At 37.9% G+C, this 26,286-nt stretch overlaps 1 protein-coding gene across 3 annotated transcripts in view; it reads left to right on the forward strand.

Moving 5' to 3' along the window:
- Positions 1–26,286, forward strand: part of FCHSD2 (FCH and double SH3 domains 2) — a 294,896-nt gene that overhangs the window by 262,101 nt on the left and 6,509 nt on the right. For all 3 annotated transcript variants that reach the window (XM_027562973.1, XM_027562971.1, XM_027562972.1), the window contains 5 exons: positions 4,519–4,680; positions 19,695–19,829; positions 25,070–25,153; positions 25,274–25,451; positions 25,746–25,966. In XM_027562973.1, the coding sequence (XP_027418774.1) occupies positions 4,519–4,680; positions 19,695–19,829; positions 25,070–25,153; positions 25,274–25,451; positions 25,746–25,966 (780 nt within the window). The remainder of the gene's footprint in view (positions 1–4,518; positions 4,681–19,694; positions 19,830–25,069; positions 25,154–25,273; positions 25,452–25,745; positions 25,967–26,286) is intronic.

Consider the following 26,286-nt stretch of genomic DNA (forward strand, 5'->3'; position numbering starts at 1 on the left):
TTCAGTTTTACATTAAAGTTGGTTAATTGACAGTGTTAATACACCAAGGTTATATATCTTAAAAGATCTGACTTTTTAAAACATCATTTTAAAAAGCTCTATCTTTTTACAAGTTTTAAAGATGATTTGGTCAAGCAGTGTTTGGAATGCCATCCAGTTTCAGAGAGCGATGCTCTGCAGAATTTTAATCAATTGGCAGATCATCAAAATGCACTTGAAAACACTGCAAAGTTCTGCTTTTAAATAGTTGTTGAAATATAAACAGTTGGAACTCTGAAGAAAGGCTAACATAGTTTATTCTGGAACTGCAGTCTAAGTTTGCAAATACCATGTTCTTTAATTGTTTGGCAAAGTACCGACAAAAATAAATCTTATGAAAACTAGACTACTTAGATTTGAGAAAATAGAATATACTGATCTCTCTTACGTGTGTGTGTACATGTGTCTTTTTCTCCCTCTCTTTCTTTGTATTTTCTTTGCTTCTCTGCTTTAGCAGTTAAATGACTTACAGTTATAATTTCCAAAAAGAGGTTTGTTAGTTTACTCATTTTTAAAAAACATTTCATTGCCTATATTAGTTTAAAATACATACTAGAATGGTTCTGAGACTACCAGATATCCACATGGAAAAGAATGAAGCTGGACCCTGACCTCACACCATATACAAAAATAAACTCAACTCAGAATGATCAAATACCCATGAAACAGTTAAAACTATAAAACTCTTATAAGAAACATGGGGATTAACCTTTGTGACCTTGAATTAATTTCTTCGATATGACACCAAAAACCCAAGCTACAAAAGAAAATAAATAAATTGGACTTAATCAAAATTTTAACTTTTATGTTTCACTGTTAAGAAGTGAAAGACAACCCATAGAATGGGGAAAAATATTTGCAAATCATTGCAGATGGTGACTGCAGCCATGAAATTAAAAGATGCTTGCTTCGTGGAAGAAAAACTATGACAAACCTAGACAGCATATTAAAAAGCAGAAAATAAAAAAGTAGAGACATTACTTTGCTGACAAAGTTCCATCTAGACAAAGCTATGGTTTTTCCAGTAGTCATATATGGACGTGAGAGCTGGACCATAAAGAAAGCTGGGTGCCGAAGAGTTAAGGCTTTTAAACTGTGGTGTTGGAGAAGACTCTGGAGAGTCCCTGGGGCTGCTAGGAGATCAAACCAGTCCATCCTAAAGGAAATCAGTCCTGAGTATTCATTGAAAGGACTGATGCTGAAGCTGAAACTCCAATACTTTGGCTACCTGATGTGAAGAGCTGACTCATTGGAAAAGACCCTGAAGCTGGGAAAGATTGTAGGCAGGAGGAGAAGGGGACAACAGAGGAAGAGATGATTTGATGGCATCACCGACTCAATGGACATGAGTTTGAGCAAGCTCCAGGAGTTAGTGATGTACAGGGAGGCCTGGCGTGCTGCAGTCTGTGGGGTCACAGAGAGTTGGACACGCTGAGCTACTGAACTGACCTGATTTGCAAATCAGATATCTAATAAGGGACTTTTTATCTAAAATACATAAAAAGGCTTACAATAAAAAGACAAAGACACAATAAAAACAGTAAAAAGACAACCCAACTTTAAAATGGACAAAAGTTCTGAATAGACATTTTTCCAAAGAAGATATACAGATGATTAATAAGCACATGAAAAGATGCTTGACATCGTTAGTCATCAGGGAACAAATCAAAACCAGAGTGAAATGCCACTTCATACCAACTTCGATGGCTAGAGTCAAAACTGGCAAACATTAGCAAGTGTTGCCAGGATGTGAAGAAATGGTAATCCTCATACCCTGCTGGTGTGATCATTAAGTGAGATAGCTGCTTTGAAAAACAATTTCCCCAGATGGTCAAACATACTGTGACTTTATAACTAAGTACGTCCAGTCCTAGGTATATATCTACAAGAAATGAAAACATAGGTCTACAGGAAAACTTGTACACTGATGTATAAGTTGTATACAAATGTTCATAGCAACATTTTCATATTAGCTGAAAAGTTGAAACAACCCATCAACTGACAAATGGATAAACAAAATGTGTTATATCCATGCAATATCCATAAAAAGGAATGAAATACTTATACATGTTACAACATGGATGGACTTTAGAAATATTATTCTAAGTAAGAGAAGCCAGACAGCAAATATTGTATGGTTCTATTTATATTAAATGTTCAGAATAGGCAAATCTAAAACCTGGGTTGAGAAGATCCCCTGGAGATGGGAAAGGCCACCCACTCCAGTATTCTGGCCTGGAGAATTCTGTGAACTGTACAATCTATGAGGTCGCAAAGAATCCGACACGACTGAATGACTTTCACTTTCTTTCATAGAAAAAGACAGTAGGTTAGTGGTTCCAGAGGCTACAGAGAATAAGGGATAGGGGAGCAATAGCTAAAGGACATGGCAGGGATGTGGGGAGGTTTGGAGGTGATTAAACTGTTCTAAAACTGTGGTGACAGTGCTATAGTTAAAATGGATAACCAACAAGGATCTACTGTATAGCACTAGCACAGGGAACTCTGCTCAATATTATGTAACAACCTAAATGGGATAGTAATTTGAAAAAGAATAGATAATGTATATGTATATCTGAATCACTTTGCTGTATACCTGAAACTGTCACATTGTTAAATAACTGTACTCCAATTTAAAATAAAAAGTTAAAAAATAAATAAAAGAAAGTTGTGATAATTGCATATATCTGTGAATATGCTGTAAGTCAAGTGTATTATATAATTTAAATGAGTAAATTATATGTGCACTTTATCTCAATAAAGTTGTTACTAAGAAAAAATTATTAGAAGAAACAGATTTTTGCAAGTCTGTTTACCAAGTAGTGTGCCACAAGCCAGAATCTTTAATTACTGTATATTAAGGTCTGTGTGATATCCAAACCACTGAATTGTGTACTTTAAAGTGACTAATATGGTTAATCTTATATAATATGAATTTTTATCTCTCTCTCTCTTTTTTTTTTTCTTTGGCTGCCCCATGTGGCATATAGAATCTTCGTTTCCCAACCAGGGATCAAACTTGTGCCCCCTGCAGTGGAAGAGCGGAATCTTAACCACTGGAGTGCCAGGGAAGTCTCACTGTGCAAAACTTAGAAATACAAAGTAAATTTAGCAATGAGAGCTCAGTGAAAGAAGTCAGAGCTCAGATTCTTTTTGATACCAACTCCCTTAGCAGACAGTCCAGAGAATGATCAAAATTGTATACTGTAAGGGCTCAGTGAGCACACTTGTTTGTCCAAGAGTCCCATAGAAGGCCATCCAGTGAAGGTTCTCAAAATTATCTCAATGGTGCCTTCAAATGTTGAGGAAGACACCACCACTCTTAATACGAAGAACAGTGAGGCTGAGTTTACTACTTGCTAAAGCAAAAAAAGAATGATATTTACAAAATATAATCTCTCTGACAAAGTAGAACTGATGCAAAGGGTTTTGAGAAGTGTGGGTTTCAGGGACTGGCAGATTTTCAAAACTGGAAATGTACTACATACTTGCACACCACTTTTAACTGGTGTGTAGAGATAGGACTTCCCTAGTAATTGGTAGGGAAGGAGGTCTATTCTTCCCTAGACAGTGAAGAATCCGTCTGCAATGCAGGAGACCTGGGTTTGATCCCTGGGTTGGGAAGATCCCCTGGAGGAGGGCATGAGAGCCCACTCCACTATTCTTCCCTGGAAAATCCCCACAAACAGAGGAGCCTGGCGGACTACAGTCTATGGGGTCTCAAAGAGTCAGACACAACTGAGTGACTAAGCACTAGCACACAGAGATTGGTGGACTGTTGGAAGCAGGAGTGGAAGCTTGACTGCTGATGCTTACTGGAGTGAGGCTGTGGTTGACTGGCTGCCTTGCCGAAGCGAGGGACTGTCATTGATTGGCTGACTTAGAGGCATGGCTACTGGGCAAAGCAGTTACTGTTTGATTGGGACAGGTTTGAAGTAATTCTATGATTACTTGCTTATGGCTTGGAACAAGAGCTAAAGAATGGGCAGTGTTTCCTTTTCTTGAATTTGGAGCATAGAAACTTCTTTTATTCCTCAACATCTCCTGTTTCTGATAGCTGCATTAGAATCTAATTTAAAATCTTTACTCAGTAGGCAGTCAGGAATCACGGGTGTTTTTAAGTAGAGAGGTGACTGATGAGATCGTTCCTAGACTTGTAAAAGGTGGATTATAGAGGAGAAGAGAAAGTCCAGGAAATGGTTTAGAAGGCTGTTGAAAATGTTAAACTTTAGAATGTTCTGAGGCATAGCCTTATTAACAGGAGAGGAAAGCAGACTTTATGTTGCATTAACATCTTCCTTTTCCTTCCCGGTTACCACTCTCTCTCTCTCTCATCAAGTGAAAAATTAACATCTATGCCAAGGAAGAATTACTAGTGAATATCAAGATTGTCCTAATTACTAAATCAGGAATAACTTTAAAGCAATTAATTTGAGGAAAGAATGCTTTGCTTTCTGACCATTTTCTTGGTTCTCTTAGATAATTAAGTTGAAAGCTGAAGCCCGACTGGACCTACTAAAGCAGATTGGCGTTTCTGTCGACACATGGCTAAAGAGTGCAATGAACCAAGTGATGGAAGAACTGGAAAATGAGCGATGGGCCCGCCTTCCTGCAGTGACTAATAATGGAACCTTACACTCGGTACAGTTTCTCTTGAATATGATGGGCTAACTCCACTAAAGGATGCTCTCCTATGACTGTGTAACCAAACTTGATAATAGCCAAAATTTTAAAGAAAAAGTAATGGATTTTCTAATGGTTTGTGGTTTTTTCCTTTAGTCTATCACTAATTGAGTTAAACTTAGTGTAGGAAAGAAAGAGAGAAGAAAAGAATAGTACTTTTTAAAAATGTGCATTATATAGTGACAAAATATTATCACTAGTAGATTTATCATTATCCCATTCATAAAAGTAGGTATATTTCTTATCCGGAGGTAGCAGGATAAAAATTTTAGTCGAAAGTTTCCAGAGTTTTCAGAGGTCTTCTTCAGTGTAAATGAAAATAAACATCCGGAGCATTGTAAACAGTGTTAAAGAAGGGAAAGGAACACAGTCTATGACTTAGTCTGTTCAGTTCACAAGGACTGTCACACTCTGCTCACAGTCTCTTTCTTTCATCAACGAGACAGTGCTACAGGTATAGGTTTATGAATAAGGCCAGAACTCGTGCTTAAGTTTTCTTACTTCAGGTTAAGAGTGTTCTCCACTCTGATGTCATCCAGTTCAACTATGGTTTTTCATCCTGGAAATCTGAGTATCAGAAAAGTTCAGTGATTTGCCTGATATTACATAGGTGGATATATAATGCCTTGCTGGTCAAACTATTTTTTCCTGCTATCTCCCTACCCATTATTCTCTCTCATCCAGTTTATTTCCATATGGCATTTATTACAATCTGTGTTTGTCTTCTTGTTTTATTTTATTTATCATCTATCTTCTTCCCTGAAATGCAATTTCCATGCCTACCTGGTTCACTGTTCTGCACAGCAGAGTGTCTGGCACATGTCAGTACAAAGTGAATGAATCAACAGATAAATGGAATAGTGTGTGTGCTCAGTCTCTCAGTCATGTCTGACTCTTTGCAACCCCCTAGACTAGCCCCCTAGAGTAGCCCACCAGGCTTCTCTGTCTATGGAACTTTCCAAGCAAGAATACTGGAGTGGGTTGCCATTTCTTACTTCAGGGGATCTTCCCAACTCAGGGATCAAACCTGTGTCTCTTTGTCTCCTGCACTGGCAGGTGGATTCCTTACCTCTGCACCACCTGGGAAGCCCAGATGGCATAGCAGCAAACTAAAACTCTAATCTCCTGACTTTCCACTATATCCATAATGCCTCTTCATATTTGTGCCCTTCAGATAAAAGGAATTGAGCTAGAGAAAGCGGCCATAGTTTAAGAACATTCCTGGAAGTTTTGTCAGTTTTTTCACATGGCATTCTGACTTTCTAATGAGAATACGCTTGTACATTTAAAGAAGATTGTGAGTGTATGTGCATTTTAAGGAAAAGCAATCTACCGAAGGCTTATTTTTATTTCAATATTAATGGTAATCCAGCTGGGGAAAATAAGTACATATCACCTATTTGACGTTGGAGTTAGAAGAACTTAGCCTGTTTCAAATACAACCGAGTTGCTCTGTCTCATGGAATGTCTCTTCCCATTTCGTCTTTTTAAAAGCCACAACTTCCATCTAATTCATGTTATTCTGTTTAACAAAGCTTACAATGATAACAAATTCCAGATACATTCTTGCTTTTGGCTTCTTCAACAGTACTTACTGTTGGCAACTTATCAACCCCATGGTTTTCCTCAGACTAGCATCTTTTCTATCAACTGGGCAGGCATTTATCCCTATGTGCCCACTTCCTGGGCAAATTGGAGATGAACAAGACTTGGTGTTTCTCCTCAAAAAGCTTACACACTGGTAGAGCAGACAGACTTCTATGGATCTTAATGATACATGGAAGTGTATGACTGAACTATTGTGTAGCAAACTTGAACTTGATAACTACTAACTCCTTAGCACATATTGGAAAAAGTCTCTGGATTTCAGAAATTCTAAGATACCCTCCAGCTCCAAAATCTCATGGTTTTGTAAAATTGTATCAGAAAAACTTAACATATCTTATTATTGCATTTCACTTTATTGTGCTCACAAACAATCGCATTTTTTAACAAATTAAAGGTTTCCTTTTTCATTTTACATTTGTTATGGTGATCTGTGATCAGCTATCTGTGATGTTACCACTGTAACATTTTGGGACACCACAAATCCCACCTGTTAATTGATGAATTTTTGTGTGTTTTGACTGCTTCCCTGACTAGACTTTCCTCTGTCTCTCTCTGTCTCTTCTGGCCTCCCTATTCCTAGAGATGCAACCATATTGAAATTAGGCTGATTAATAATCTATAGAGTGGTCAGGTGAAAGGGAGAGTTGCACATCTCTCAGTCTGAATCAAAAGCTAGAAATGATTGAGCTTAATGAGAAAGGAACATCAAAAGCCAACATAGGCCAAAAGCTAGACCTCTTGAGCCAAATGTTTGGCCATGTTATGGATGCAAATGAAAAGTTCTTAAGGGAAATGAAAAGTACTACTCCAGTGAATATGTGAGTGATAAGAAAGAAAAAAAGCTTTATTACTGGTAGCAAGGAAGTTTTAGTGGTCTAGATAGATGATCAAACCAGCCACAACATTCCATTAAGCCAAAGCTTAATCCAGAGCAAGGCCCTAACTGTTTTCAATTCTATGAAGGCTGAAAGAAGTAAGGAAGCTGTAACAGAAAAGTTGGAAGCTAGCAGAGGTTGGGTCATGAAGTTTAAGGAAAGAAACTGTCTTTGTAACATATAAGTGCAAGGTGAAGCAGCAAATGCTGATGGCGGAAGCTACAGCAGGTTATCCAGAAGATCTAGCTAAGATCATTAATGAAGGTAGTCACACTGAAAAATAGATTTTCAATGTAGACAGAATAGCTTTGCCATGGGAAAAGATGTCACCTAGGACTTACAGAGATAGAGCGAAGGCAATGCCTGGCTTCAAAGCTTCGAAGCACAGGCTGACTGTTTTGTTAGGGGCTAAGGAAGCTGGTGACTTTAAGTTGAAGCTGGTGCTCATTTACCATTCTGAAAATTCTAGGGACTTTAAGGCAATGGCACCCCACTCCAGTACTCTTTCTTGGAAAATCCCACAGACGGAGGAGCGTGGTAGGCTGCAGTCCATGGGGTTGTGAAGAGTTGGACACGACTGAGTGACTTCCCTTTCACTTTTCACTTTCCTGCATTGGAGAAGGAAATGGCAACCCACTCCAGTGTTCTTGCCTGGAGAATCCCAGGGATGGTGGAGCCTGGTCTATGGGCTGCCGTCTATGGGGTCACACAGAGTCGGACACGACTGAAGCGACTTAGCAGCAGCAGCAGGGACTTTAAGAATTATGCTAAGTCTACTCTGCTATGCTCTGTAAATGGAACAAAACCTGGATGACAGTGTATCACTTTACAACATGTCTTTATGAATATTTTATACCCACTGTTTAAGATCTACTACGCAGTCTTCCCTGGTGGCTCAGTGGTAAAGAATCTGCCCTGCCAATGCAGGAGACAGGGGTTTGATCCTTAGTTTGGGAAGATGCCACATGCCGCAGAGCAACTAAGCCCATGAGCCACAACTGCTGAGCCCATGTGCTGCAGCTACTGAAACCTGCGTCCCTGGAGCCTGTGCTCTGCAACAAGAGAAGCCACCACAATGCAAAGCCCTCCCACTGCAGCTAGAGAGCAGCCCCTGCTTGCCACAACTAGAGAAAAGCCCATGCAGCAACCAAGACCCAGCACAGCCAAAAAAACATAATTTTTTTTTTTAATTTTAAAAGAATTACTACTCAGAAAAAAAGATTTCTTTGCAAATATTACTGTTCATTGGCAATGCACCTGGTCACCCAAGAGCTCTGATGGAGATGTTCAATGAGATTCATGTTGTTTTCATACCTGCTAATACAATATCCCTTTGGTAGCCCATGGATCAAGGAGTAATTTTGATGTTCATGTCTAATGACTTAAGATATACATTTCATAAGTCTGTAGTTGCCTTAGATAGTTATTCTTCTGATGCCTCTAGGCAGAGTAAGTTGAAAACCTTTTGGAAAGGATTCACCATTTTAGATGCCACTTAGAACACTCATGATTCATGGGAAGAGGTCAAAATATCAATATGAACAGGACTTTGGAAGTTGATTCCAGCCCTCATGGATGACTTTGAGGGATTCAAGAATTCAATGGAGGAAGTAATGCAAGAGTAGTAGTAATAGCAAGAGATCTAGAACTAGAAGTGGAGCTTCAAGATGTGACTGATTGCTGCAATCATGTAATAAAACTTCAATGGATTAAGAGTTACTTCTTATGTATGAGCAAAGAAAGTGGTTTCTTGAGATGGAATTTACTCCTGGGGAAGATGTTGTGAAGACTGCTGATGTAACAACAAAAGGTTTAGACTATTACATGACCTTAGTTGATAAATCAGGGTTTAAGAGGATTGCCTCCAGTTTTGAAAGTTTTACCGTGGGTAAAATGCTATCAAATAGCTTTGCATGCTACAGAGAAATAGTTCATGAGAGGAAGAGTCAATCAGTGCCACAAACTTCAGTGTTATCCCATTTTAAGAAATTGCCATGGACACCCCAACTTTCAGCAGCCACCACCTTGAGCAGTCAGTATCCATCAACATCAAAGCAAGACCTTTTTACCAGCAAAAAGATTATGACTCACTGAAGACTGAGATGATAGCATTTTTTGGCTATGAAGTATTTCTTAATTAAGGCATATAAATTTTTTAGACATACAGTATTGCATGCTTAATAACTACAGTATAATGTAAACATAGATTTATGTGCATAGAGATCAAACCAGTCAATCCTAAAGGAAATCAGTCCTGAATATTCATTGGAAGGACTGATGCTGGAGCTAAAGCTCCAATACTTTGGTCACCTGATGCATAGAACTGACTCATCGGAAAAGACCCTGATGCTGGGAAAGATTGAAGGCAGGAGGAGAAGTAGACGACAGAGGATGAGTTGGTTGGATGGCATCACTGACTGGATGGACATGTGTTTGAGCAAGCTCCAGGAGTTGATGATGGACAGGGAAGCCTGATGTTCTGCTGTCCATGGTGTCACAAAAAGTCATAGATGACTAAGCGACTGAACTGAACTGACTTTACTGTGGTGGTCTGAAACCAAACCCACAATATCTCCAAGGTATGCTTATACCAGCTCGAAAAATGGGAGAGAAGGAAATGCCATTTGGGATAGTCTTTAAAGAAATTTAGCAAGAGATAAAGGAAGGCATCTGAGTATGAAGGAAGGAAATGAAGGAGATGTCCCTAGTATAGTATCTGGCAGTAAGTAGTACAGACTGGCTATAAGTGTTGAATAAATCGATTATTTTTGACAACTGTCCCGAAACATCAGCTCATCTAGAGACATGTCGTATCCTCTGTGAAAGGAGCATTTTGCAATCCCATTCCACTCTTTCTTCCCTCTAGTCACTCTTACAGAACCTGTGTTTTCTCAGTTTCAGCTGAGGGATGTATTTTGTGGATGCTCTACTATCAGTATAAATAAGGGAAAGATGTAAGCATAAAATAGTTTAATGAAGTCCCAATATTTATTTAACCTGATTTTAAATGACAACCCTGAAATAACTTGGAGGAATTTGTAGCTCTTCACGCTGACAGCTAGCTGGAAAGGAACAGAGAGTAGAAATACACATTCGGGGGCCAAATGATTTCTTCCATTACAGATGCCAGCAAAAGCATTAATCATCAGGTTTAGAATTCCCTTTCTTCTGGAAAACATAGTTAATAGTACTATTAGACATTAATAATGTAAAGTGCCCTATAGAGATAAATATTTTTAAAAACGTATATTGTTTATCTTATAGAATAAGGAAGGGACTATACTTTCTTGAGTATTAACTCTTTGCCTTCTGTATTATGCTGTGGTGCAGAATATAGGAATAGGAAGGGAAAAAATCACAATATAGCAACATTTTTTAATGGAGGGCATTCTACTGGTATAACTGTTCAGTTGATGATTAATCAGACCCTGCCTACAGTCTCCTATGATTGGATTGCTGCCAGTGACCCAGTCACCCCTTCTGTCACTTATCCCTTCTCATTTTCTTGCCTTCTCTTATTCAGAAACCCATACCCAGTTTAAAACCTAATTTTGAAATTATATTAATTATAGAATAGAAAAATTATATAACTAGATAACAAAAAATTAGGAAGTATGGCAGAGAAGAAAATAAAGAAAGCGCCATCCTTATAACAACACCGTTAGCAACTTAATTGAATTCCTTCCTCTTTCTACTATTCCTTTTTTGAACACCTGCATCATAATAAGGTTAATTTTGGATATTTTTATCTAACATTCCCTATTGATGGATGACCTTCATAATCATCCTTTTAATGTCTGTGTAATATCCCATCAGGAATGCATTTACTTAACTCTTTGTGTTTAGTATTTGGCTTGCCTCCACATAGTCTAAATAACACTCTTTAAAACATTTTTACACATTTTTCCATACCGGGGATTTTTTTTCTGTAAGTTAGAATCTTAGAATTACTGAGTCAGAGATTCTTAGTTTGAGGTTGGTTTATTTTTGTTCTTTCTGTCTGTTGTTTTTTCCCCTCTAGATTTTCAGACTGTAGCTGACAGTGTTTACATGACTTCCTTGTTTTCAACCACTTCCCCCAACTACTATGCCAAGGCATCCTGACATTTACTCTGTTGGGAAGCATCCCTAAGTATATGAGCATTTCACAGAGTTGCATAGAAATAAGTTCTAGGTCTGTTCATTATGAAGATCATGCTCAGTATGTGTTTGAAAGGCAAGAGTAAAGATTTTAAACCTTTAGGATGCTACTTTGGTTCCCATCTGCCTCAGTAATGCCTTATAGTCCTTGCATCCAATGGGCTTTGTTTTTATAACGCAGAAACCTGTTTGTTGGCTTGAGCTAAATCCCAAGGAAATGAACAATGGATTTTCATGATGAGAGAAATGTAAACTATAGAAAATAATGGAATACACCTACAAAAATCTTCAGTTGCTTTTTTATTTACAGTATTTCCAGATGGGCATTCACCTTTTTACTTGACTAAACTCCATACTAAAAATGTCCACACTTTTAATGAAACTGACATTTTAGGTTCCCAGTAGGATCAGTTTAATTCAATTCAGTAAGCACGTATTGAGCCTTCACTGCTCATGAGACCCTTTGCCAGGGGCTGGAAATTATCTAGCTGCATATAATGACTGTTGGGTTGGTGTCCACAGATCAAGAGAACCAGTGTCACATACTGACAGCCAAGACCAAAGATGGGCATTGAAAAGCTAGAGCATTTCACTTCTAAGAGAAGTATCTCTAGCTGTTTTATGTTCTTTGACTTTCTCCATAGCCATAACAAGTAAAGTGCTTGACACAGGTCCTAACACATGATACATGTTCAAAAATATTAATCTGAACTTTAAGCAGTTTATTCCAGTTCTACCAACTAAGCTAAAAATACTACCGAAAAGAGGGTATTCACTTTGGTAAATCGTCTGTTCTGTACCAGGTACCATGTCAGGCACATTCATATATTATTTTAATTAATGATCACAACCATCCTGAATGTATTTACAGATGAGAAGGTAGAAGAATTAACGATCTTGCCCAGCAGCACACAGCTAGTAAGTGGAGAGAGCTGGGATTAGAACCCAAATATGTCTGCCTCTAAAGCCCTGCTTTTTTTTCTCACTCCTTGGATGACTCTTTATTCCTCTAACCTTTTTTGTGATTCATTTCAATTGCTGTATCTTTTCTTTTTTCATTTCTTGTTTTAAGCATCTGGTGAATTATCGACTGCCCTATTTTGATGTAATTAATGGTCTTATAGCATCTTCAAGTACTGTGCAACCAGTTGTCATTAAAATTCCCAAGCTTTATTATTCTTAACAGTTTTACTGAAGTATAATTGAAATACAATAGATAACACATATTTAAAAACATACACTTTGACCTCTTTCATACAGCATAATTATTTTGAGTAGCATCCATGTTGTTACATGTCAGTCTTTTAATTGCTGAGTTATATTCTGTTGTATGAATATACCACAAAATTTGTTTATTCATTCACTCTGATGATGGGCATTTGAGTTGTTTGGAGCTCTTTCAGGTAAAACTGCTGTGTGTCTGTTTTAGCTGGGTCATGTAGTGGCTATATGTTTAATATTTTAAGTAACTCTCAGGCTATTTTCCAAAGTGGTTGTACCATTTTACATTCCTATCAATGGAGTACTAGTGTTCCGGTTGTTCCACTACCTTGCCAATAGCTAGTATGGTCAGTCTTTTTAATTTTAGATATTTTAATAGATGTGCAGTAGTGTATCATTATCATTTTAATTTGCATTTCACTAATAATGTTGAGCATCTTTTCACATGCTTGTTTTCCACATGTATATCTTCTTCAGTGAACTATCCATTCAGATCTTTCAGGCATATTTCATTAGGTTGTTTGTTCTCTTTTTATTGTATTTTGAGAGTTCTTTTTATACTCTGGATACAAATCTTTTATCAGATAGATGATTTATGTAATTTTCTCCTAGTCTGTACCTTGTCTTTTCATTTTCTTAACAGTATCTTTCAAAGAGCAGAAGTTTTTTGGTGAAGTCCAACTTACTTTTTTTTCTCTTTCACAGACCATGCTGTGATATAACCAGTAAACCTTTGTCCAACCCAAAGTCATAAAGATTTTCTTGTATGTTTTATAATTTTAGGTTTTACATTTAAGTTTGTGATTGTATGAGTTAAGAGGAGTGAGTACAATTCTTTTTTCTTGTTGTTGTTGAAAAGACTGTCATTTCTCTACTGAAATGCCTTTACATCTTTGTCAAAAATCAACTAACCATATATGTATGGGTCTGTATTTGGACCTCCTATTCTGTTTCATTGATCTATTTGCCTAGCTTGATGACAGTGCTGCTGTGTCTTAATTATTGTAACTTTTAAGTCCGGAAGTCAGGTAAAATCTTCCACCTTTCTTCCTTTTCAAAATTGTTTTGGATATTCTCATTCCTTTGCTTTTCCATATAAATTTTATTTTTTTTTTCATATAAATTTTAAAATTGGTTTTCTACCAGAAAAACCTACCAGAATTTTTTCATTAGGATTACAGTGAATTTGTAGATCAGCTTGAAGATACTTGATATCATAACAATATTGAGTCTTTCAATTGTCTTTCACTTCTCTAAGCAGTGTTTGATAGTTTTCAGTGTGTAGATGTTGTACATCTTTTGTCAGACTTATCTCTAGTTCATAGTTTTTGATGCTGTCCTAATAGTTTTTATTCCAACTTCTGATTTTTCATTACTAACATATAGAAATACAACTGATTTTTGTATATCGATATTGTATCCTACAACATTGCTAAACTCATTCATTAGTTTTTTTTTAATGTAGATTTTCTATATAGATAATCATGTAACCTCTATACAAAGACAGTTTTACTTCTTCCTTTCCAATTCAAAATGCCTTTTATCTCCTTCTATGCTTACTTCCCCCCCACCCCCCCCTTACTGTAACAGCTCCAGTGTCCAGTACACTGCTTGAATAGAAGTGGTGAGAACCAACATGATGTTCTTGCGTTGTTCCCAAACTTAGGGAGAAAGCATAGTCTTTCACCATTAAGTATGATGTTCACAGTAGGATTTTTGTAGATGCCCTTTCCCATGTCAAGGAACTTTCCTCCATTTTTTGTTTAGTTTACTGATAGGAATGGATGTTGAAGTGAAGTGTTCGTTGCTCAATCGTGTCTGACTCCTTGCAACCCCACGGGCTGTAGCCCGCTAGGCTTCTCTGTCCGTGGGACTCTCCAGGCAAGAATGCTGGACTGAATTGCCATTCCCTTCTCCAGAGGATCTTCCTGACTCAGGGATCAAACCCCAGTCTCCTATTGCAGGCAGATTCTTGATTGTTTGAGCTACAGCAAAGTCCTAAATATTAAATGATTTTTCTTATTAGTTTGTTAATATGGTGAAGTACGCTGATGATTTTTCACATATTAAACCAACTTTGCATTCCTGATGAACTATTATCCTTTTTATATATTGATTAGAATTGATTTGTTTAAATTTTGATTAGCATTTTATATGTCTGATTATGGCAGATACTTTATTAGTCTATAGTTTTCTTAAACTGTTTTTGTATGATTTTGGAATAATGCTTGTCTCATAAAATAATTTGAATCCCTTCCTCTTCAATTTTCTGGAAGCCTATGTAGAATTTTTCTCTTCCTTATATGTTTAGTAGAACTCAACAGAGCCTGGACCTGGAGGGGAGTTTTGTGGGAGTTTTTTAAGCAACAAACTCAATTCCTTGAGATAGGGTTCTTCAACTTAGTCTTCTTGAATAGACTTTGATCATTTGTGTCTTTCAAAGAATTTGTTTGTTTCATGTAAGTTGCCACATTTATTGGCATAAAGTTGTTCATAATATTTTTTATTATTTGATTGTCAGGAGGATCTGTAGTGATATCACTTCTCCTACTCCTTGATGCTGGTTATTTGTTTCTCCTTTTTTTTCCCCTTGATCATCCTACTAGAGGTTTGTAAATTTCATGTATCGTCACCAAAAAACAAAACAGCTTTTGATTTCATTGACTTTTTTCCCTATTGTTTTGTTTTTTTTATTTTATTGATTTCTGCTCTTGTTTTTTATTATTTCCTTTTCCTGATTAATTTGGACTTAATTTGCTGTTTCCTAATATTTTTAACATGGAAGCTGAGGTCACTGATGTGAGACTTTACTTCTTTTTCAGTATAGGCATGTCATACTAAACATTTCCCACTACATGTTGCTTAAGCACCACCACACAAACTCAGATATATTGTGTTATTATTTCCATTCAATTTTAAATATTTTCTAATTGGTCTGTTAATTTTTTCTTTGTTTCATGGATTGTTTAGAAGTGTTATTGAGTTTCCAAATATTTGGCAATTTTACAGATACCTTTCTGTTAATGACATAATTTATTTCCATTGTGGTCAGATAACACACTTGAATCATTTTTAATTTATCAAGACTTGTTTTGTGGCCCATTATATGGTATATCTCAATAAATGTTCCATGTGTACTTGAAAAGAATATATAATCTGCTATTGTTAGGTGTTATCTTTTATAAATGTCAATTAAATTGGTTTGTAGTGTTGTTCAAGTCTTCCGCATCCTTACTGATTTTCTAATTTCTCTACCTGATGCCCTATGCCTTGTGAGGTTTTCTGCTCTGTTAAGAGGGAACAGGAAATGTTCCCAGGCCCGTGTGAATGCTGAGGATGGTTCCCTCTAATCCTTTGAGGGGTTCTATCAGTGGCTTCGAGTCGTTCTTGATGTACATGTGCTGATCAGTGCTTAGCTGAAGACTTAAGGAGGACCCTCTGCAGATTTCCCGAGTTCTCTCTATGCATTTCTCTTTTCTTCATTACTGTGCAAGCCCTAGCCACTTTGGCCTTCCTGAAGTCCCAGTTTCATGTCTTCAATTCCAGTAGATCACCAACCTCTTCTAGGTTCCCTCCTGGTGTATGTCATCTTGGAAACTTTTTTCAGGTAGTAGGTTGGGGAAATTGTTTGTTTCCCACAAGGATCACTGTTCTTCATCACATAATGTCGAGTGTCTTGAAAGCGGTTCTTTTATAAATTTTGAACAGTTTTTTAGCCTTTTCTGGAAGGTTTAAACCTGGTCCCTGATACTCCATCTTGCCTGGAAACAGAAATCCATTTGGCTGATATTTTCAACATCATCTTTTATAATATACCTGTGTTGTATTTGGAATGATGTTCACAGTGACCACTTTTCTGTCTAGATGGAATTCAGAGGTTCTGCTAGCTGTCTTCCTCTAAGCTGGATATCACCAGATATTTTTTTTTTAATCTATCTTCTCCTTTCCTCATAAAAACAACAATTATGTGTTAAGTGTCACCTTTGTACCAAGCATATATTAAGGGTTTAAGTGTTGCCTCACTTAATCCTCATGATAACTTTGTTAAGAAGTAATTGTCTTCATTATGGAGATGAGGTAATTGAAGTTGAGAAATCAAATTGCCCAAGGTCATACAGCAAATAAATGGCATAGTCAGCATTCAGACCCAAGTCTGTCAGAGGTAATTTGCTGAGTATGAGGTCAGCTACTAAAACCAACTCAGAAAGGTTCTTCTTATCTGCCATTGCAATAAGAGTAAGCATTTTACAACATCTCAGAAAGGAAAATTATTAGTACCACTGAAAAGAATAGTTTTGATTAAAATTCTGTCAGGGGACAGGAAGGAAAAGGGATAAGTGAGCAGTTAAGAAACAGGAAGAATGTGCTTTTAGAAATGCTAGGTCAAGAAAACATTGCAACAGTTAAAAAAAAAAAAAAAAAGGAAACGTTGCAACAGTTAAGGTACAGAAGGTGGCAGAGGAAAAAGGAAGAAGCTGTCCTGAGATGACATACTTTGGAAAACTGCAAGAGCAGTGCAAAAGCATGTAGCAGTGACCCCTGCTGCCATCACTGCAACCTTCCATTCCCTTCTGTGAGAATCAGAAAATGAATTCAAAATAAAGAAGAAAAAAAGAATGTTTAGTATCAGATAACATTGCCAAGATGAAACATTTTGAACTGATTCCCAGTGCCAAACACAGTACATATTAACATTCCTTACACTGTATTTTTGGAAACTTGCTCTACCCACATTGGCTTTAATTTTTTCATGGATGTAAGGGTGTTTTGTTTTGCTTTTTGTGCCCACAGTTGTCTGTAACCTTTTCTAGAATATAAAGGCATCTTCCAAGTATATGTAAATATGTTTGTTAGTTTGAGGGCTTCCCAGGTGGCGCTAGTTGTAAAGAACCTGCCTGCCAACCCCAAGAGGGTTCAGTCCCTGGGTCGGAAGATACCCTGGAGAAGGGCATGCCCACCTGCTCCAGTATTCTTGCCTGGAGAATCCCATGGACAGAAATCTGCTCTGACCTTCTCGAGTCACTCTGTCCACACTCACAGGGCCGTCTGTGCACTCAGCGTTTGGGTATGCTGACTTCCCACTCTAGGTTGTGAACTCCTGCAAAGCAGACTGTGTCCTTCATTTCATATCTCAGAGCCTAGCTTAGTGTTCAGCATTAAGTAGGTGTTTGATATTTTAATTAATTGTTCTACCATAAGGCCCAATTCTGACTGCCCATCCCTTATGTCCTTACTGTGTAAATCTTAGTGCCTTTGTATGTTTGAACATTGGGAAAAGTAGCCAAATAAGTGTTTGTATGTAGCTAGAAACCAAGAAACCTTTGAACTTATTTTGTTTCTTCATTGATGGATTTTTAATTTAAAAAGTAAAACTTACTTTTTGTTTATAGTTCAGAGATACATAGAACAAGCCAATCTCCTATGTTCCCCAGTCTTAGTCCTTCTTACTCTGCCTACCTCTGTCAGATGTTTATGCTCATTTAAGTGTTATTTGCATTTTAATGTAATAGACAGTACTCTAGATAAATACATTTTTACACTTAATACCATTTTAATTAATATATGCCTTTTAGCTATGGCCAGTAATATACCTTGAAACTGGATTTATTTTCATTTATTTTCCTTGAAGTTACATTTCAAAAGAAACTGTGCCCTTTTCTGTGGCAAAATATATGCAACATAAACTTCATCATTTAAACCATTTTAAAATACCAAGTTCAGTGGCATTAAGTGCATTCACATTTTTTTGTGCAACCATTAACCATCATCCATCTCCAGAACTCTTTTTATCTTGCAAAAAGTGAAACTCTATACCAATTAAAGAGTAGCTCCCCATTCCCCCAGGCCCAAAATCCCTGACAACCAGCATTCTACTTTCTGTCTCTATAAATTTGACTACTCTAGGTAGTTCATATAAGTAGAATCATGCAGTATTTGTCTTCTTTGTGACTGGCACATTTCATTTAATATTAATGCCCTTAGGGTTCACCCATACTGTAGCATGTGTCAGAATGGCCTTCCTTTTTAAAGCTAAGTAATATTCTGCTGTCATATACCACAGTTTGTTCATCCAGCCATGTCAGTGGATGCTTGGGTTGCTTCCACCTTGTGGCTATTGTGAATAAATGCTGCTGTCAACATTGGTATACAAATATCTATTCACATCCCTGCTTTCAAAGTCTTTTGGGAAAAATAATTGAAAGAACAGAATAGAAATTAAAATTGAAGAGCATTGGGAGTACAGAAGTGAAATTGCTGGATTATACGGTAATTCTATGTTAAACTTTTTTAAGGAACCAGCATAGCATTTTTCCAAAGCAGCTATACCATTTTACATTCCTACCAGCAGAGCACACACGCTCTAATTTATCCGTATCTATTTTTTTTAAGTAATTTTATTTATTTATTGTTTTGGGCTGTGCTGGGTCTTCATTGCTATGCAGGCTTTTTTTTCAAGGAGGTACCAGTTTACGTTTAAACCAGCCATAGACGAAAACCTATTTCTCTACATCGTTGGTTCAGTTCATTCAGTTTAGTCACTCACTCGTGTCCGACTCCTTGCGACCCCATGAATCGCAGCACTCCAGGCCTCCCTATCCATCACCAACTCCTGGAGTTCACCCAAACTCATGTGCATCGAGTCGATAATGCCATTCAGCCATCTCATCCTCTGTCGTCCCCTTCTCCTCCTGCCCCCAAATCCCTCCCAGTATCAGGGTCTTTTCCAATGAGTCAACTCTTCGCATGAGGTGGCCAAAGTATTGGAGTTTCAGCCTCAGCATCAGTCCTTCCAATGAACGCCCAGGACTGATCTTCAGAATAGACTGGTTGAATCTCTTTGCAGTCCAAGGCGTTGGTAGCATTTAGAAATCTTTTTAATGTTTGCTAATATGATCAGTTTTCAATGGTAAGAGGCCTTCATTAGTCAGTATTTAACTGACTCTTGGTTTTAAAAAGAAAGAAAAATGTCAGTCCTTTCATAACATGAAAAATGCAAGTGAGAACAGAACACTTTCCTATGTGCAGTTGAATGAGTAAATTAACATTTTGAAACAATCCGGTTGTTTGCTGCTTTCATGCATCTTCTTGAAGTAACTAAGCTAGCCAGTGGCCTCTGATTTTTCCTAGCTTAATGCAGATACTGAAAGAGAAGAAGGAGAAGAGTTTGAGGACAACATGGATGTTTTTGATGACAGCAGTTCCAGCCCTTCTGGTACCTTAAGAAATTACCCACTCACCTGCAAAGTTGTTTATTCCTATAAGGTTTGTATTTCTCTAACATATTTCTCATGTTAAATTGTGACAACTCTGAAGGTACAAGTAATGGTATCTACCCAGCCTCTTATGCTGTACTTACCATAATGTTGGTGTTCTGTTCATATTAGAGGCAATGTAACATAACAGGGAAGAGTCTAGGCTCTGATGTCAGACGGCCTCAGTTAAAATCTTGTCTCTGCCACTTACAAGCTACATAACCACGCTAGTCCCTTGGTCACTGTGAGCCTCAGTTTTCTTATCTATATTATGGGGATAATACTATAGGGCTAATGTGGAGACTAAATGAGATAACACTTGTATAGCAAAGCATTTAGCACAGTGCCTGGCATCTAGTAAATTTTCTGTAAATAAGACTCCTTTCCTTATCAGTTGCCTGCTTGGCACAAGGCCTGGCATCTAGTAAATTTTCTGTAAATAAGACTCCTTTCCTTATCAGTTGCCTGCTTGGCACAAGGCTCTCCATTGGGATAGTTTTCAAAATTGGTATTAAAGTAAAATTGCTTGAAAAAACAGTTTTGTTAAACTTTGCCTATCCTAATATTAATATAACCATCTCTTGTTTCCAGGTTAAGCAGGGGCCTGGATAAATAGATTTTTCTTCTAACTTCCAAAGCTGATTTGGTATAATAGTTTTTAATCTCTCTTACCCTGCCCTGCTTTCACATTAACTTTTTACTCAAAGTAGATTGAGTTTCTTTTCCCAGTTCTTCTCTTTTCTCACTCCCTTCATCAGTCAATAGCCAGTCCTGTTGACTCCACCTCCAAAACATATTCGGAATCCATTCACATTTCACATCTTGGTCTAGGCCATTACTTTGATTAGTGTAAAAAAAAAAATTAGTGATTGGTATCCCTTCTTCATACTTGTCTGCCAAGAGTCCACTTTCCACCCCACAGCCAAACTTATCTTTAACATATATAGGAGATTATTTTATTCCCCTGCCTAAAATTCTTTTTAAGCTTTCCATCACACAAAGAAAAATGAACTCTTTACTAGGCTCTGTAATGTCCAGACTGATCTGGCCCCTTCCAGTCTCCTTAGCTTCATGTCAGACCAACCCACTGAACCTACTCACTACACGTTAGCAACTCTGGCTGCCTTTCAGTCTTCAAAAACACTGTGTTCCTTCCTGACTTGACAACTTTGCACTTGCTTTCCCTTACCTAGAACTGCCTTTTCCCAATTCTTGGTTGGCTGCCCAGTGCACTTCATATAGGCTTAACTCAAATAGTGCCTCCTCAGGTTTCCCCGACCACCTAAATACATACACAACTTTCCAGTCACTACTCTATCCCATTGCCCTTCTGTCCTCATTTATTAATTGATACTATATAGAACCTATCACCAACCAAAATAACCCTTCTGTCCTCATTTATTAATTGATACTATCACCAACCAAACTTAATCTTGTTTATTTTCACATTTCTTTATCTAACTCTGCACTGAAGTTCCCTAAAGGCAGAAACTTTGTGTGCCTTGCATATATGTCTTCAGCACCTAGGACAGTGCCTGGCACATAGTTGGTCCTCAGGTAATAATTGTGGAACGAATAAATGCATGATGTGAGGGAAGCTTGAATGAATGAATCCCTTTCATTTTAATGAATCCCTTTCATGTTAATGCCATGCTTGAGGAACAACAACAGAGGAAGTATGTGGAGAGAATCTTAAGCATATGTGGAATACTCTCACTCCCACCAGCACCATGCCTGGAGAGTGAAAAACTGACATCATTTACTCCTCAATATCGGTGATTACCAGACTTCTTTTCATTTAACATCCTTTTATTATATATTTAACAGTACTTCTTCTTTTCTAAAAGAGTTGGGATTTGTCTCCCCAATGTAAACTGTTTTGATAATCTTCTGAAAATTTGAAGTCATCTTTAAAATACTTACACAATGTTTTTAAAATATTATACAGCTAGTTTGGGATTGTTTCCCTGTCTTCTGTCTCAGTGTAATATTTACTCTGAAGTTCCAGAATTAAATTTAAGGTCTTTAAATGGAGAGGGTCCTAAGGATCTGAGTGATTGATTATTGCATCTGAGGAATTTTGCAGATAAGGTAGCATTTCAGTGAGGTCAGGAGTAAGGTCTTTCTAGTCACAATGATGAGGTAGAGAAGGGAAAGACCCTTCTAAGCAAACAACAGATGCAGAGACACAGTTTGATGAGATAATAGAGTGTCCAGGAAATGACAGGTATGTGAGCATCAAACGTGGGAAACAGAGCAGCTGGAAGTAAAGATGTCAGATAGACCTGTAGATCACACCAAGGTTTGGCTTCTATCCTGGCTGAAGGAAGCCATAACGTGTCCTAAAATCAGACTGGGCTTTAAAATAAGGTAACCCTGCTCATGGTATAGATATTCCAGAGAGGGTAGGTTAGAGTAGAGAGAGGCTTAACTATAAGCCTAATTGTGATTCCTATGGTCCAGACAAGCAAAGAAAGCCTAAATTAATCTAGCAAGAGCAAAGAAAAGCTAAATTTAAGGATTCGTTTCAAAAGCCTTAAAAATGCTTGTCACTTTGACCCTACTAGCATTTGTCCTAAGCAAGTGACCCACAGTATAGAAAAATATTCTGGGTACAAAATTTTTTTTCATCATAGTATTACTTTATAAGAGCAAAGTTAGCAGTCCAATAAGGAAATAATTAAATAAATTAACCATTCATATAATATAATCATAACAATATTATGAGGATAATTGAAAAATTACATTTGAGGTTTTTTTTGTAAGAAGAAATGATACATCAAGAAAGTAAGATGCCAAATTGTATTACCTTAAGATCTCGATTATACCTATTTCTAGCTTTTCTACAGTGAACATTTATTACTTTTATGATCAGGAAAAAACATATTGTTTTAACAGAAAACAGGAAATTTAGAAAGGTGGTGGTAGAAGCAGAGGGCATGGCTGCTTCTGGGGTTCTGGCGGGTCACTGTGTATCAAGACTTCATGAAGTAGTGTGTGACCATGTGTTTATTTAATAACCATTTACTCACTACTTGCTGTCCTTGGTTGGGATGAGTGAGAAGAATTACATTCCCTGCCTTAAAGAAGTCATTCTGTTAGAAAGCCCACAAGTGCAAACAGCTAACTTGAGTGCCACAATAGTCAGTGTTAGAGGGACGCTCAAAGCTTTATAAGAATAAAAGGAGGAAAAAGCAACCAGCTCATTGTGGGTGGTCTTGGTATACATATAAGCCAGGCATCAAATCATGGGTAATAATGATAGCTACCATTTATGAATTCCTGTGTGCCTAGTATCAATATATATATATATATATTTCTAATCCCTTCAATAATCCTATAAGGAAGAAATTATCAACCAATCCATTAATTCAACAAATACTACTTGAGTACCTTCCATGTACCATGCTGTGCTCTTTTCTAGGCTTTGAGATACAGCACTGATCAACACAGACAGAAATCTCTGCCTTCATGGAGCTTGCGTTGTAATAGGAATAAAAAAGAAAACTGAGACTCTGAAAGGTCTTAGAGTCACTTGCCTGTAGAAAGAGACTGAAGCTGGACTTGAACTCACAGTAATCTAATTCCAGTTACCAAATGGGAAAGAGGGATCAAGGCCTCTTGGAAGAAAGGCATAGAGACAATACATAACATGGTGTATTCAGATACTAGGGATTAGTTTGCTGGGGCCAAAACATCAGGAGACCACAGGGTCTTGAGTGTCATGGGAAGAACTTGACCTTGTCAAGTGAAAGAATTGGTCACTGCTTAGGTATGGTATGATCAAGCTAGTATAACAATGCTATATACAGCACTGCTTATGTAACAAAGTGTTTAACTCTCCTGCTTTGCTCTCACACACATTGAAATCTGATTGTATTGATAACCTTTGAAAAGTTTTGCCACAGAATTAGGAAAAACATCTTTGTTATATAGGTGCCTTTTCCTGGTATATTCAAGGCATAGTGTGGTTTCAGATTAGTGAAGAAGTTCCACTGGAAAAGCCATTAGAAATCAGTGGACTCTTTTTTTCTCTTATTTTGTTAGGTCAGAGGTAATCTGCTTAAAATTCTGATTCTGTAGTAGTTCTGTAATTAGTCAGCCATTTTCAGTACTGTTTTTCTATCTCAAGCAGCTGTTATAGCAATGTCCAGAATCTGGGTTTGATGAAATGTACATGCAATGGGAAATGAGTCTTGGGAAATGAGCCTTGCCTTATTTTTGCTTATGTAACTTGGAGATATTTTTATACTTTGAGACTGTGAGATCTGAAAAGCTATATGGTCTTAACTGATAGTTTTCACTGATCTTGAGACTTGGGGAAAGATTTTACAACTGTTCACTAAGAACCAGAAGATGCCTGCAGATCCCTCCTGTTACATGTAACAGACAGGTCTCTTCAGGAAACAAAGTCTCTTCCTCTAACCCCTCTGCAGAGTCCCTGAGAGTTTGCCCTCAGATTCTACAGCCTCACGGGCAGCATTTGGGTGTCCAATGCCAGTGGACTCCTGCTTTTATTTACTTTAAAAATAAAAAAAGTCACAGCAACTTCTGCAGAAGCACCCAAATGGATCAGCCCAGTGTCTACAGTTAAGTTGGAGCATCTTAAATCCAAGCCTTGACCAATATCAATCATTTCTCTCCTACAACTTACTTCTCTTGGCCACTGTTTTATGGTGATTCGAGACCAATTCCAGGCACCGCTCAAGCTGTCATTCAGTCCATGTACATAGCTCTTTGCATTCTCACCGCCTGCACCTCCACTGTAGCCCTGTGGTGCAGTTCTGGTTCACTGCTTTCTCCTTTGCCTGTGCTTCCCAAACCATCATGGTTCTGTGCTTACTCATCCCACACTGACTCCACCCACCCCCCACCACCCCCATCTTCCCGAGAATGGCGGGATTGTCATTTTGAAGAAATGGAGACATCAAGAAGTTGAATAACTTACCAATAGATACATAAGCTGGAGCTGGAACCCAGGTCCTCTACTCCAGCAGAGTGCTGTGTTCACTGAGCCTGACTGCCTCTTGAGGATTCCGTTTCTCCAGTTTTTGTTGTGGCTTTATTTTGTTTACTTTTTTCAGTAAAACTTCACCTCATTATGATAGTTTTACAACACTCAAATTTTTATGTTCAATACGTTTTTCAAAATCATTTCAATATTTTGATCCCCAGTTTCTGTTATGATCAGTTCACATCTGCTCTTTATCTAACCTTTTTAATTTTGTCCATGACCATCCTACATTGCAGGCTTCTCAACCAGATGAGTTGACCATTGAGGAACATGAGGTGTTAGAAGTGATTGAAGATGGAGATATGGAAGACTGGGTAAAGGTATATTCCTTTGCTCATATCACCCCTTCTTGTGACATTTTCAGGAGTTTGTTTTGGTTCTTGTTGTACCCTGTCCAAATTGTGTGTGCAAACCTGTTTTGTCACATGTCTTTTACTCAGGCTCGAAATAAAGTCGGCCAAGTGGGTTATGTGCCAGAAAAGTACCTACAGTTTCCCACCTCGAACAGTCTGCTGAGCATGCTGCAGTCCTTGGCTGCCTTGGACAGTCGGTCACACACATCCAGCAATTCCACGGAGGCCGAACTCGTTTCAGGCAGCCTCAACGGAGATGCCAGTGGTAAAGACTGAAACAAGGCACTCTTTATTTGGTCACATTTGGTATAAACCCTATTACCCTGGAGTCAGCCTTCAGTTGGTTAAAAACGTGGGTTTATTCCCTTTCTGTAATGTATTTATTTGGCCATGTGTATCATGTACAGTAGAACCCTAGAGTTGCTCTTCAGTGAGTACAAGATCACAGCTCTGCTCTTATTCCATTCGACACTCTTTAGTTGTCACTTGTGCATGGGGTGGTTGTAAGAGTTACCTGGTTGTCAGTGTTCTTACTGCCTTTTTCTCTCTTGCTACCTAGTCTGTTTCGTGAAAGCACTTTATGACTACGAGGGCCAGACAGATGATGAATTATCTTTTCCTGAGGGAGCAATCATCCGAATCTTGAACAAAGAAAACCAGGATGACGATGGCTTCTGGGAAGGAGAATTCAATGGGCGGATTGGAGTTTTCCCATCGGTGCTAGTGGAAGAACTTTCAACCTCAGAAAATGGTGACACTCCATGGATGCGAGAGATTCAGGTGCACAACAGGGGAAGAAAGCGGAAGTAAAAGATATTTAAAGAAAGTAACTCCCAAAGAGTCTGTTGACCCACACAGAAGTGGGCTGTGGTCTCAACCTTGCCCTTACCACTCCAATTTTTGGTTGCCAGGTTTCCACAAGACTGAATCTGGGAAGCAGAGACTTGTCAGTCAGGCTCTGTGTAATGGCTATATTACACTTCATGTCTCCCACATTCTGCTCTCTGAATTGAGGAACCAAAATACTACAGTGTGTATGACCTACAAAAGACTGGTTTGGCAAGGAGAAAGAAAGAAACTGGAGAGGGAATATACTGTCT

Source organism: Bos indicus x Bos taurus, chromosome 15 (genome assembly GCF_003369695.1).
Source record: "Bos indicus x Bos taurus breed Angus x Brahman F1 hybrid chromosome 15, Bos_hybrid_MaternalHap_v2.0, whole genome shotgun sequence".
Lineage (NCBI taxonomy): Eukaryota > Metazoa > Chordata > Mammalia > Artiodactyla > Bovidae > Bos > Bos indicus x Bos taurus.